This window comes from Meleagris gallopavo, chromosome 7, assembly GCF_905368555.1.
Source record: "Meleagris gallopavo chromosome 7, MGAL_WU_HG_1.1, whole genome shotgun sequence".
Classification (NCBI taxonomy): domain Eukaryota; kingdom Metazoa; phylum Chordata; class Aves; order Galliformes; family Phasianidae; genus Meleagris; species Meleagris gallopavo.
In genome coordinates, this window is record NC_139410.1 from 23,532,108 (window position 1) to 23,545,402 (window position 13,295).

General features: G+C 37.2%; 1 protein-coding gene across 2 annotated transcripts in view; it reads right to left on the bottom strand.

Moving 5' to 3' along the window:
• Window positions 1–529: 529 nt before the first annotated feature.
• GYPC (glycophorin C (Gerbich blood group)) overlaps window positions 530–13,295 on the bottom strand; it is a 30,871-nt gene continuing 18,105 nt past the window's right edge. For both annotated transcript variants that reach the window (XM_003207653.5, XM_010713591.4), the window contains exons 2-3: window positions 8,184–8,234; window positions 530–5,762 (exon numbers count right to left, since the gene is read on the bottom strand). In XM_003207653.5, the coding sequence (XP_003207701.1) occupies window positions 5,566–5,762; window positions 8,184–8,234 (248 nt within the window). In that variant the 3' untranslated portion in view covers window positions 530–5,565. The remainder of the gene's footprint in view (window positions 5,763–8,183; window positions 8,235–13,295) is intronic.

Consider the following 13,295-nt stretch of genomic DNA (forward strand, 5'->3'; position numbering starts at 1 on the left):
GGAAAAAAGAAGTGGCAGAAGAAAAATTACAATGTATGTTGTACTAGGCATCGCATCTGATTGTTTTTTTCACTGGGGATATACTAAGATAAAACTGAAACTGTATGGAAAGAATGAAGAAAAGCAGAAATGTTCACACATGGTAGCAGTTGGATGGAAGGCAGACCATACATCAGTAAGTATCCATTAAGTGTTTATGAGCCTGCCTGGAGTTTTTACAAACGCTGTCTTATAATAGACCAGTGTTCAGCTGCATGCTGACATCCATAGGGTAATGCTCTTTCAGAGAGAGTTATTGTTTGATTTCATACTCCAAGTTTGACTCCTCAGCTATCTACTGAAAGATTCTCTTGCTTTTTCACAAGCAAATTCTACTAGTATATCTTTCAGTGTTTGCATGCTCTATTGAAAACAATTCTAGCCTACTTACCCTTTCTGACCTACATTCCAAAGAAAACAACATAATTGGTGATTCTGAAAGTTCAGGATATTTTCAAAGATAACAAAAATAGAAGAGCAGTCTCTTAAATGCTGAAAATTACAACTTTAATTATAAAGTTATTTGTTCCTTTATATTTAAGGTTTTTTTTTTTTTTCCCATTTCAATGTAATTTACATCAGCGTTGTATTAATAGCTTTGAAAAATACAAACATTATAGTCAGCTTTAACATACAATCAGCAGTAAGCTTTGAATGCTGTGTTCTCTCTTGTCATAGCAATGCTGCAATTCAGATACTTTAATACAACATACCAGATGCTTTCAACCATACGTACAGATCGAAACAACAGAAAAAGGATGTGAAAAAAAAATGAAATTATGCTGAAAGATTGACTCCTATATGAATTTCTACCTTGCTTTAGAGAGTTTCTTTCTTGATATGGGAATGCAATTTTCTTGCAAGAAGAATAGATGTGAAATTCTTGTCCCACTGAATTTGGTAGGAGTTTATCCCAATCGCACAGGGAACTGTCACATAGAATAAGGATTCCTTACTTTCAGTCACTGATAATTTCACTACCTTGGACTAGGCAAAGACCACTACTTCTGTAAACATTTCACTTCTTTGTTATACAGTTGGATGTATGTTTTTCTTTGCTATCACTAGCTTCCTTTACAGCTGGCTGTGTTTCCAAACCTTGGATGTGTTTTCATTGCTTGTTCAGAGGTTCTTTAGTGTTCTCTCCTTTATGAACTGCTGCTGTGAAGCTTTTACGTTTTCCAAACACAAAAGCTTTCTTATGTGAATTACTGAGAGATTTTAGAAAAGGGAATAAACAGCTCTTAATAGACTTAGAAAGAGTGCTCTTTTGGTGTGTATTTACCAGCATTTTTTTACTGGACTAGCACATGCAAAGTATTCAAACACCTTGTATAATTCTAAGAAATTTATTGTCATCAGTTGCCTTCTGCAAATACACTTTGATTTCTCCAAATATCACCATCTATTTTGTCTGATGAAAAAGTGCTATCTCTACTGTCATCTGATTACCTTGTCTCACTCTGTATCTTTTTTTACTAATTTACATCTTGTATCAGCTTTTTCTGTACTCTGTGTGAGACATCCTCACATGTTTTTGGCTAACAGTACTATCCTACCTGTTCTTCTACTGTAAGTGTTGCAGCACTTTGTGTTCCCCACTGAAGGGGAACAGTCCTTTTAATATTCCCTTTGTGAAATTCTTTCAACGATCCCAAAGTTTGGTTTAAAAGAAAAATCCACATTGAGAGTACTAAAGGGATTGTATGGTATTAAGAGTCTCCCAAAGTGATTTGGTCCTTTTGTTCTAAAAAGAAAGAAATATATACAATTACTGTGACTAGTGTCTGTTCAAATCCCTTGCAGGATTGCGTTAATGTGCAATGGCACTTTGGCCCCCAGGAGGAAGGTAGTGGCCAATACACAGTGGGATTCCTCAAACTTTCAAGAGGAATTTAGGCATCGGGACAAAACCAGGCTGCTTGAGGGATCTTCATCCAGATCCCTTATTTAGTGAATGCCAGAAGTTTATCAGCAATACATTTACAAACTAGCAAGCAAATGTGATCACTTTGTAAATCACTCAGGACAGATTGGGAAGGTTTGATCAGACTTGAGATAGAGTGGGAAGTGTCAGATGTGAAAATTAGTTCTTAGCTGGCAGAGAGGGACAGAGTATACTCACTGATAAAAATTAATAAATGTTTAAACAATCTATTCTTTGCCATAGAGATGCCATGGGGAAGGCAAGGGGATCTAACTGGGAGCCCGAGGGACTGCAGATGGGAAGAGCAAGCATGGCTGGGGAGATGGGGTGCCTGAGAGTCACAGGACAGCGAGGCCTGCAGCAGTAGAGAAGCATGGGATAAAAGCACATGAGGGGAAAATAAAGTATTTCCTTCTTTCTCCTGTTCAGGAAGCAAATTGTTAAAACTGATTGATCATCGCTGATGAAAAGCTATGGCTACCAACCAGCACATTTCAATGTTGTGCACAGTGTTTTCTTTAGCACAGCATGTTGCTTGCAGGAGGATTTTTTTGCTAATTATTAGTCCTTAAAGCAGTAGGAAGTTTGTAATGCCATCTTTTTACAACTAAATTGAATTACTCAAGACAGTAGAGTTACTGTTTGAGTGGAAAAAAAAAAAAAGCAGGATGAGGCCATTAGAGTTCTGCCAGTCATTCAGAAGTCATGGGTTTCTTCATTACAAAGCAAAATTTGTCCTGAAAAAAGAAATAAGCAGAAAATTTCCAAAAAACATCTCTATGTTCAGCATGCTTGAGTCATTTCTAAATACACAAAGTCCTGGAGCCCAAAAGGACTCTGTTAAAAAATAAACTAACTGAAACTGAAGCTCTTGCCAAATTCATTGCTCTGCAAACATTCGGTGTGGCTCATTACTGCTAGGAAGCTGTTGCTGTACTGTTTGTTAGCCCAAATGAATAGAGAAAATGGGATAAAGAGATTTAATTAAGCTACTAAAAAAGGCAAATAGTCAACGACTAGTAGTTGTATTCAGTAGGGGAAGAAATGACAAAATGTCTGGTGTTGACTGAACTTGTAAGAATTGGCTTAAATCTTCTGAATTCACATCGTATCATCAGAGAATCCGACCCCGTGGCTCGAATGTGGACACTTAGTCTGACTTATTCCATTTCATAATTTATAAACTTAACTTCCCCCAAAAGGAGACACTAATTCATGTTTCCCCATCTTGTATCAGGTATGTCACCATTGTCTAATTAGAATCAGCAGGTTCAAGTTGCAAAAGCAGAATTTCATGACTGCAGAAGGAACAAATTTATTCTCCATGATCCCCATACCTTGCTCTATAGTGAATTTTCTTCAACATCCAAATCTGTGTCACATGGTCCTTGGTAGCTAACAGGGGACAGAAAGCGATGAAAGGTTGGCAGTCTTTTATAGATCCTTCTGATGCTTGAGGAGAGGATTTTGGTGTTTCCATGCCTTATGTGATAAATGCAGCAGAGCTCGTCACCCCATTTAGCATCTCCTCAGGAGCAGTATTTACATTCTCATTGAACTGGAGGGTGTTCAGTTTTACAGACTCAGTTTTACAGCTAAGATTAGTTAATTTATGCAATGCTTGTCCCAGAAAAAAATACAAACAGATTTCTTTTTCAAAAGCAATAAAAAGATGAAAATAGCAAGGAATTTTTAGGAAAAAAAATAGTCAAGTGCATAATATCAAAATATTTTTTCTCTGCTAGTTCTGGATTACATGCATCTTATACTTTAGCCACAGTATACAATTTGGCTTTGCAACAGTACGTTATGAAAAAAATACCTGATGCATTTAGTAAATGTGGCAGGATTTTTATATTCTTTGGTTAAAATGCAAACACACAGGGACTTGAGAGCTAAGGTATTAGGATTTGAAGAGCAGTTCAAAGTCCATCTCCTTCAGCTTCTGAGAAAAGAATGAGATTGTGATTGAAAAGACAAAAATATCCCAGTTCTTCATTTGAGTCCACAGTCTTTTCTTGTCAGATCTGTTTGCGCTTTTGCAGTCAACATTGGTAATGTATGCTGGAGTCCTGGAGAATTTCGTGCTTTGGTGCCAAGAAGTGAGCACAAGTGATCAGTAACAGTGTCTTGAAAGCAGTTGTACGTGACTTTATGTATATATTGCTCTACATATGTGTGTATATATATATATAAACATAAGAGATAGAAATATAGAGTTATCACATATTTATCCCTCTCTGTTTTCAGTAGTTCAGGGCACCAGTGCAGCTGGGAATGAGCAGGTGCAGAGAACAACTACTCTATTTCTGGAGCTAATCTTGGGCTTTAATTAAGAAGCCAGCTTACTGGGTTAAAGAAACTCATCATCACTGATTCTTAGGTGAGGCATAAGGTCTTCTCATGTGATCCACCACGACCATTCTATATATTTATTTATATTAAAGCATTGATAGTCAGTGTAATTCTCTTACTGAGGACAATGTGAAGGATGTACAGAGGCCATGCAGAGGGAGACTTCAGTACCAGCCAATGGCATGCAGCTGAACAAGCTTCCTTCTACTGGCAGTCTTGTGCTTTCATTTGTAAAAGATTTATCAGTATATGCACCAGAACTGAATTCCTCTTCCTGCAAAAATGCAAAATCTTGCTGGCAAGCATTCAAGAGAATGTTCCAATGCAAAATAAATAAATAAATACCCAGGCAAAAATATCTTACTCAAAAAAATCTGGCTGAGCTCAGTTGTTTTAAAAGGCCTGCTCAAACCAAGATACTTTACCTTTTAATACCTATCTACTTATGCATGCATGCAGGGAACCTACCGACTAATTGAAATCATATTTGCAAGTTTACTATTATATTCTACATTGTAAATTCCAACATTCTGCAGTTCTCAAGTTGCCATGCAGAGCAAGTTAGAAATAAATCCTTCATTCTTTCATTTTCCATGTTTCCCAACAGTTTTATTTCTTTGAATTGTCTTGGACTTTTATATTTATAAAATCCTAAAAATTAAAAAAAAAAAAAAAAAAAAGAAAAAAAAAAGTCTCAATCAAACTCCCCAAACAAACAAAGCAAATTCCCCTGCGGCAATAAAATTGCACATTTAAGGGGATGGGGGAAATATCTGGGCTACAGAGATATTTTTGTTCCAGCTACTTCAGCTTTATCTAGTTTAATGTTTGTTCTGTGACCATTTGAAATTCAATTTCAGGTAGTTCTGTATAATATCAGCATAGAATGCATCATTAACTCTGAGAGGATGTTTTCCATTGGCATCTGCTATTTTCACCAAATGTCAAGACTTGATATTTGCTATCGTTATCTGGTTTTGGTGTATCACTCATACTGAGATTTTGTTTCTTCTTATCTGATATTGATTTCAACTGTGACCAGCTGTGTTGCTTATAAAATCAACGGGCGAGTATCTGGCATTTAGCTCTTCATGGGTAGAGAAAAAGAAACAACTCAGTGACAAAATAGATACTTTTCAATCAGGATGCTTGCCTGCATCCTAATATTATCCATCTCTTGGCACTTTTGTTGTAGTATTTCTGATTGATTCCCGTGGGGAAGTCTCCATGGAAATTCTTGCCTCTCAGATGAAATATTCCTTTTTACTCTCATCCACAGCTTCCTGGAGAGCAGGGTCATTTTTCAAAGCAGCATCAGCGCTTTCAGCAAACTCAGTTCCTTTGGCCTCATTGGTGTGGTAGGTGCCCTTATGCCTGTACATGTACCGTACCATCACAACCAACAGGCAAATGAGGACAAATACCACCGCAGCTATCACACCTAGAGGAAAAGTACTACTGTCAGTAATGAAACACAAGCAGCATATTACAGGCAGGCATCACAGCTTGAGTTACTTGATCAGAAAAAAAATCTGTGTAACATAAGATATTCACAAATTGTAATGGCCGAGGTTAGAAAAGTTTCTGAAAGGAACAAATTGAAGAACTCAGATGGGGTATACATACTGCAGAAATGCAGGTCGAATTCTTGATAGCTTTCTTTCAAATCAATAGCTTGATTCTGTTGAATTCATTGGAACTACATTCAAAAATTCACTGCCATCCCAGTGGTAGTATATATCCATGGGAATATGCGGGCAGCCTGATCCTGCCCCACTGGGTGTACTCAATTTCAGGAGGAGTAAAGGGCACTGAACATTTCTTTGGAGATATTCAACAAATAGCAGGAGCCATGTGCCTGCAGTACTGCTTTCTGTCTGGGAGTTGTCACATCATGTTGTGCTCTAATTAGGAAAATCTTATTTCAATAAACATGAAAGTGACACCTAGGAGGGATTATGGGTAGAACTACATCTCCTAGACTAAGACATTCTTATCCCTGTGCTGACTGGACAAAAATTTCCACAGGTAACCCGAACTCACATGGGACTGAATTATGAATGAAAGCATTCCTAGGTAAGGAAGGTAATTCCAGGCTCCAGGAATGGCTGTGCAGTGAACCCCTATGTCCTGGCTTTGCTTTGTGTCCTTACTTTGCAGTGTCTTTTCCTTTTTTCACTTTTTTTCACTTTTTCCCTTTTCTACAGTGAAAGGTGGAAGTCCAGAACAAAAAAGCACCTGTGACAAGTTCGTAGCTAAAAAATTACAAGTTGCATACCCTCCTCTCAGATCAAATCAATCCTTTAAGAATCTTGAAAATAAATAAGATAATATGAAGCTGATTTATTCAATTTCGATTTTTTTTTCTTTTTTCTTTTTGCACTTGTATATAACTTGGATGTTCTTCTAGGCTCTATAGCTGCTATTCTGTACAAGTACATGATACTGAGCTGATTCTATATTCATGTGACTCCAGGACCAAGGGGATTAAAGGAGTAAACCAAGCATTTAAAGAAAATGAAAAGCATCAGTATAGGGTATTCCTAGGAAAATCCCATATGGGATCCCAGTGGATTTTGAAGCTGCTGTGAGGATGCAGTTGGTAGGAACTCATCTGACTAATTGTAGGCATCTATGGTACAGAAGGCTCCATTTGAGTTAGTCCCATTTGGCTGCTTCTGCAGTCAGTAATATGGAGGGGATGATTCCTGTTCTTCTAGAAATAGAAGTCTGTGTTTGAGATGAATCGTTCTCTGGAAATAAGAACAATTCCACAGTGACAATGACAGCTGTGTAGAGAGTGTCCCTCTTTTGTTCCCTGTATTCAAGATATGAGTCAAGAGATTGTCTCCAAAGCTTTACATTTAGGGGCATCTGTAAACTAAGTTCAGATACTGTACTGACATGAAGATGGGGGTCTGGACGGAACATTATCAAGGTGAATAAAAATAATAACTTTATCTTAAAAAACATGCCTGCAACATTATCCCACAGGTTTTATGGTGCTTGATTCTGGAAAGCAAAGTTATTGCTGGCAGAAGTTAAATTGCTCATACTGGGAACTTTAGATTTACAGTGATATCTCAGTTGTGGTGGGGATTTCATCAGTTTTTCGGGCTGGTATCCCTTGACACAAGAGGTTTTAATAGGCTTTAGATATAGCACAATATTAATAAGCCTGAGGGACTAAGTACAAATCAATTTACCTGCTACTTGTTCATAGAAAGCTGAAATTAAAGGTATGTGAGATGGGACCTGAGGGAAATATAGCAGAGCCTCACCAATTTGCACTAATGATTGGTATACCCTCTTGTGAATAACTTAAATTAGCGCATTAGCATGAAATGAACAAACACAATAAAAGTAAAAAGACAGGGTTCTCTCTGTGAACATAGCTTTGCTAGTTTCTTCTGACAACTGTATTTAGTTTAAATGCATGAGGGTTTTTTAATGGAACACCAGGATGGGCTCTGTGGCATGTTCTGTAAGAATAAAAGGTCAGCTGGTGTGACTTAGCCTGCTCAAATCAAAGACAGCACTCCAATTTTGTATTGTGTGAAAGTCTCGGACCATGGAATGATGAGAGATATCAGAGGTTGACTTTGCTACTGGGTGCTTGGATATTTTGTCCTAAAAGGAGGAATAGATGGAGGTGGTGCAGCTCAGTGGTTCATGCTCATTATCTTATCTCATTATCTTGCCAATAGCCCCTCTGGGAGTAGATTTCCCACTGGCCTAATTAACTCTAATTGTGCCGCTCCTGTTGTCTTGTCAGCAAAGTAGGAGTTTTGCAAAATGCAGGAAAGCAACCAACCTGCTGTTTTAATTCTAATGGTTCTGCTAAGTACAGCCTGCTTCCTACCTCCAATAACAGCCACATCTGCTCCAGCTGTGGAATTCTCAACGTCCCCGTCTATAAATAGATGAGAAGATACAAAAGTTAATTAAAGAAAAAGGACTTGGATCACACGTAGCAGCAGTGACTGTTCTAGCAGTGCTGTATTATTTTAACCTCTGAAACTCAGAACTTAAATAAGATCCTTTGTTAGCAAAATACATTTATAAAACACCTCATTAGAATTGTCTGTTTTCTGTCACCATAACACTGGATAAGAAATAACTAGTACATTATGCAAACTATTGTGGTCCTCAGGGAAACACCTACTGTGTATTATGAGCACTTAACTGTAACATCCTCCAGTGAATGATTATATTAAGGGCATTCAGGTACTGTGATACTCTCAGGCAGGTTTTTTGGGGAGGAAAAAAGGTTAGCACCTATTTACTTTTCTCTTTATGGCTCTTCAATCTGTGGTCTGGAACTTGTAAATCAAATTAGTTCTCTTGATTTTAATTACTACTTATTTGCCTGCAATATTCTGCTTTTAATTTTGGCATTTTTACTTTTAATCTTACAATACATCATGTTATATGTATGGCTTTAAACACAGTCCTCATTTGGAGTAAGTCTGAATTTGGTTCTGATAAATCAAATTACTTTCTTTACTGGTTATAAATTCTTAAAAAACAAAGCAAAAACAAAAAGCATATTTTTGCAAAATACCTAGAGAAAACCTAGAGAGAAGTATTTGACCACATTGTTTTAGAAACAATCAAAACAGCTAACAAATAGGCAAAGTGTTTTAAAGGGGAGTAGAAAAGTAAATTCTAAAAAGCGAGAATTTGTCTCTCCTTATCTGATGCAAACCTCCAGTGAAAGTAAATTCATGTAGATAAGCATTTCCAAACCAACATCTCTGTAGTTGATCGACATACAATCTTGTTTTCAGATCCTTATCTCACATCACTGGTATCAGCCCATTTACTCCTGAATTATGTGTGTGTCTGGGAAGGTGATAAACTCTTGGTGTTTGTCCATGCTAGTTTTATGACAGGACACTCTTTGCGTATTATTGTGTTGTTTATGCGTTTCTTAGTGCTGTTGGTTTCCTAACAAGGCAAATAGCTTTAGGTGAGTTGTTGTTTTTTTTGTTTTGTTTTTTTGTTTTTAATTTTTCCTTCTCAGTGTATACAACAGAAAAGTTCTCTTGAAAACAAAAATGCTAATACCAAATCCTATTATAAATTCAACAGTGGCACTGTGGCTGACTCTGGCTCTTTTGCTAGATCTGTGACAGACCCTGCAAGGAAAAATCTCTCAGGAGCTTTTTTCTTACTCATGCCCAGTTTCATATCAAATTGATGAGATGCAATAAATTCATCACAGTCATGTGAAGTGTTTTTTCTGGAAAGGAGAAGACCCTTTCTCTCCCACAGAAGTTCTTCCCACATTTTCTTCTGGCTGTATGCTGATGGAAGGATTGGGCACGCTTTGTGTAATTAAAAAACTCTAATTATGTGTACGTCCATTGAAAACCCATGTGCCTCAGAAGGGATTAATTTCTTCAAGGTCAAATTGTGGAGTGGTTCTTAATACAACAAATATATACTGCATGCCAAAGAAGCAAGCTCCTCTACAACAATAAAATTCTTAAAGATGTGAATTCTGAAGTACTTTCCTATCTACACAGCTTGCTTCCAAACATTAATTCTGGATCAAATCATTATCCCTTTAATTATAAAAAGGTAAGTGAGTAACTGTCAGCTCTTTTCTGTTCTTTCCATGTGTCTCTCAGGCCCAGATAACAAGCAGGTGTCTTATCTCTGGTACTTTACACAGAAGTGCTTTTTGATATTGCAGTATCATCACTTTGCAGAAAAGTTTTCATTTCAATACTGTACTAAGTTTTCAGAAGAATGTTGGTCCCATCTTGAGATATTGAGTAGTTAGCAGTTTATCAGACAATGTTATGTGATTCAGTAAATCGCTAACAGTATGATTCATTCAGCATAGCTCTCATTTTACTGCAAGTATGTCTAAGTCCTACTTTTCTTTGGTGCATTCACTTTTTACCACAGGATGTGTTTGCTGTCCTCTCAGCTGTCCTTGACTGGGTTTTGCTGCAACTTCTGGAGTGCCAGGACACTGCAGCCATCAGTGATCAGGATTTTCCAAGGTCTGCTCCCTAAATCAGTTATGAAGCAAGGATGAGGAAGGGGAGACAGTTATCCTTAGTATACCTGTTTCACAGCCCTTAAGATTTCACTTTGTCAAAAAACAGGATCAGGCTGGCCAAGAAGGTGGTGGAGTCACCATCCCTGGAAGTGTTCAGGAAAAGAGTAGATGTTGCACTGGGTGACATGATATTATTGGTATTTCCAACCTTACTGATTCTATGAGAAATAGGAATGTGATACATAGCAAACATGATTTAGCGGTGGCTTGTTAGGGTATTACGGTTAAGTTGAGGTTGGACTTGCTGATCTTGAAGGTCTTAAGTGATTCTATGGCAATATAATAATATTTCTAGGTGGGGAAAAGGTATCAATGTCATTCAAGATTCTAACCGTATCATCTTTTACAAAAAACGACTAAAGAAAATAAGGTCATTTTCCCAGAGTGGAGGTGAAACCATCCAGATCACCTTATTCCTTCTCTATTCTGCTATTAGCACGGAGGGCACTCAAAGGTCTATATTTCAGTAACTGTTTTTGCACCTGTTTGGTTATTTTCCTTTGTTTCAAGGACATATTTTGTTATCTACTGCTAAACTGTCCTTGCAAAACTTCCTCTGACTATTATACTGGCCCTTGTCCATAGCTGCAATCTGGTCTCAAATGTATTTAGACAGTGTTGTTATTTAGTGCCATTGGTTACCATGACACGCAAAAATCAAACGAGCAAAGGAAAACCTGTTTTTCATAAAAACACTGGTCATCAGAATGGGTTGCCTAAATCAAGAATAGAACGTAGAAATCAAATTGCCTGTTGTTGGAAAAGCAAGTTTCTAAAAGCTAGAATGAAAGGAAAAAATGCTTTTGTGCCATGACCTGAAATTCATCAAATTCCAGTTCTATCCCTAAGCTTACAGATAAGATTTTGCAGTAGAACAACAATTGCTACCTGCCTCATTCTCATCAATCAAATCATGCCGAGAAGGCAACAGCCTCTAAAAGCCCCAGGAAATTTTCTGAGTCTGAAATACTGGAAGTAGATCTCTGGCTTAAGATCTCAAAAGTGAAAACCCTGTACAACTAGCTTTCATGTTAGTGTAACCAGTGATGTTTTTTTTTCCAGTGAATTCCAATAAATTTGTTAAACTTTCTACTCTAGGCATGATTTTGAAATAAAACTTGACTTTTATTAATTTTGATTTTTCTTTTATTTCAAACTGCTCTCATTTGATTTTTGCTGAGGAGCACTTGTTTGAAGAAGACAAGTCCAGCAGTGAAAAAATTTGAAGTTCAGCACTCTTCTTATTTTGTCATACGTTGCTCCTGGCATTTGTGACAGTTTCTTTACATCAGTTGGACTTGATCATCCTTGTGGGCCCCTTCCAACTCAGGATATTCTGTGATTCTGATTCTGCTGTGTAATCCAAAGGACAACCTGATGGGGTGACACATACCTTAACTCAAACTTCTCAGTGTCTGTTATTTCCTATGATAAATCTTCAAAGTAGGACAAGTGTTTACTGCTCTGCAGTACCAAATATATAAAGAAAAGCCTGAGCTTACAGCCTTACAACTTACATTGTAATGAATCTCTTATAGCTGTGGTTCAGTTACACTGCTGTTTTGGAGTGGATGAGTCAAGCTGAATAAGTATACAGATATCTATGTGCAATAAGCTGCTTTTGCAATATAATTTACAAAACCAGTTGGAACTATTGAAGCAGCACTGCTGCTGCTCCTGCCTTTCAGGATTTTCCTGCCCACAAGCTTATGCTTCTGATTCATAGAAACCTAAACCAACCCTTAACATGATGCTCTGTTGCTGCCTGCTTGTGGTTACAATCTCAGAAGTCTTGGCTGCTAAGTTACACTTAAGTTGGTCTCTAAGCGCTTCCTTGGGCAACTCATGTTCTCTCTTGATGTGCATGTTTGTTGCATAAGAAACACTTGAAAGTCACTTAATCCACTGGAATGATGAGTTGAGCTTGTTAGTGCAGCCCTTCTCTTCTTAGGGCTGTCTTAGGCATGCAAACTAGAAACACACTCTTCCTCTTTAATAGGCTCACGTTACCTCTGTATGAAAAACACTGCCGCTCACCTTACAAGTGAGGAACAACCCAGCTTAAGTTTAGTGTCCATATTCTTTGCAGAGCCACCCCAGATTCTGACTACAGAGCAAGCAATGAGTAAGCAGTCTGTAGGCTAAATGTACCTTGAGAATTCAGCTACTTAATGTTTAATGGTTTTGTCTTAAATATTCATACAAGTTATCTGTGGACTTTCAATAAACAGGAGATCTGTTCAAAGTGAATAAGATCCAGTTCATGATTCAGCCCACATACAAATGGAGTTGAGAGAGAGATTTTACCTCTTTATTGATTGATCTTTCACATGTTATAGATTTGATTTGAAGGAATTTTAACTGTAACTTGAGACTATTAAAACTTTACTCAGAGATAGCTACAAAGAGTCTACTATACTGTGTCTTTTTTGGTTTTGCTTTTTTTGTGTGTGTCAATTGACATAACACAAGATATCATACAAATCTTGCCTTATTTAAAAAGGTCTTAATTCTAAAGGGTGACCTCATTTTTATCTAAGGAATTTTTTAAGTGGGGTTTCAAACTGTTCATCACTGCTTCTGCTGAAGATGATAGTACGCTGCTTGTTTGGATTCAGTAACATATTTTAAGCTTCTGAATCTATAGACACCACTAGGAAGTTAATGCAATCCTTAATAATCCTTAATGTTCAATTCTTAATCATTTTTCCTTTTTTTTTCTCTTTTAATATTACTTATATTAAAAAATATTTTAACTTTTATTCTCTCAAGGACTCTTTTTGTTCTTTGTGTGCTCTTCTGCAGTGACCACTCCTTTTGACTGTAAAGGCAGTTCTTAGTATGTCTGTTACCATTACTGATGCAAGATTTCACTTACCACATGTTTAGTATTGAAAA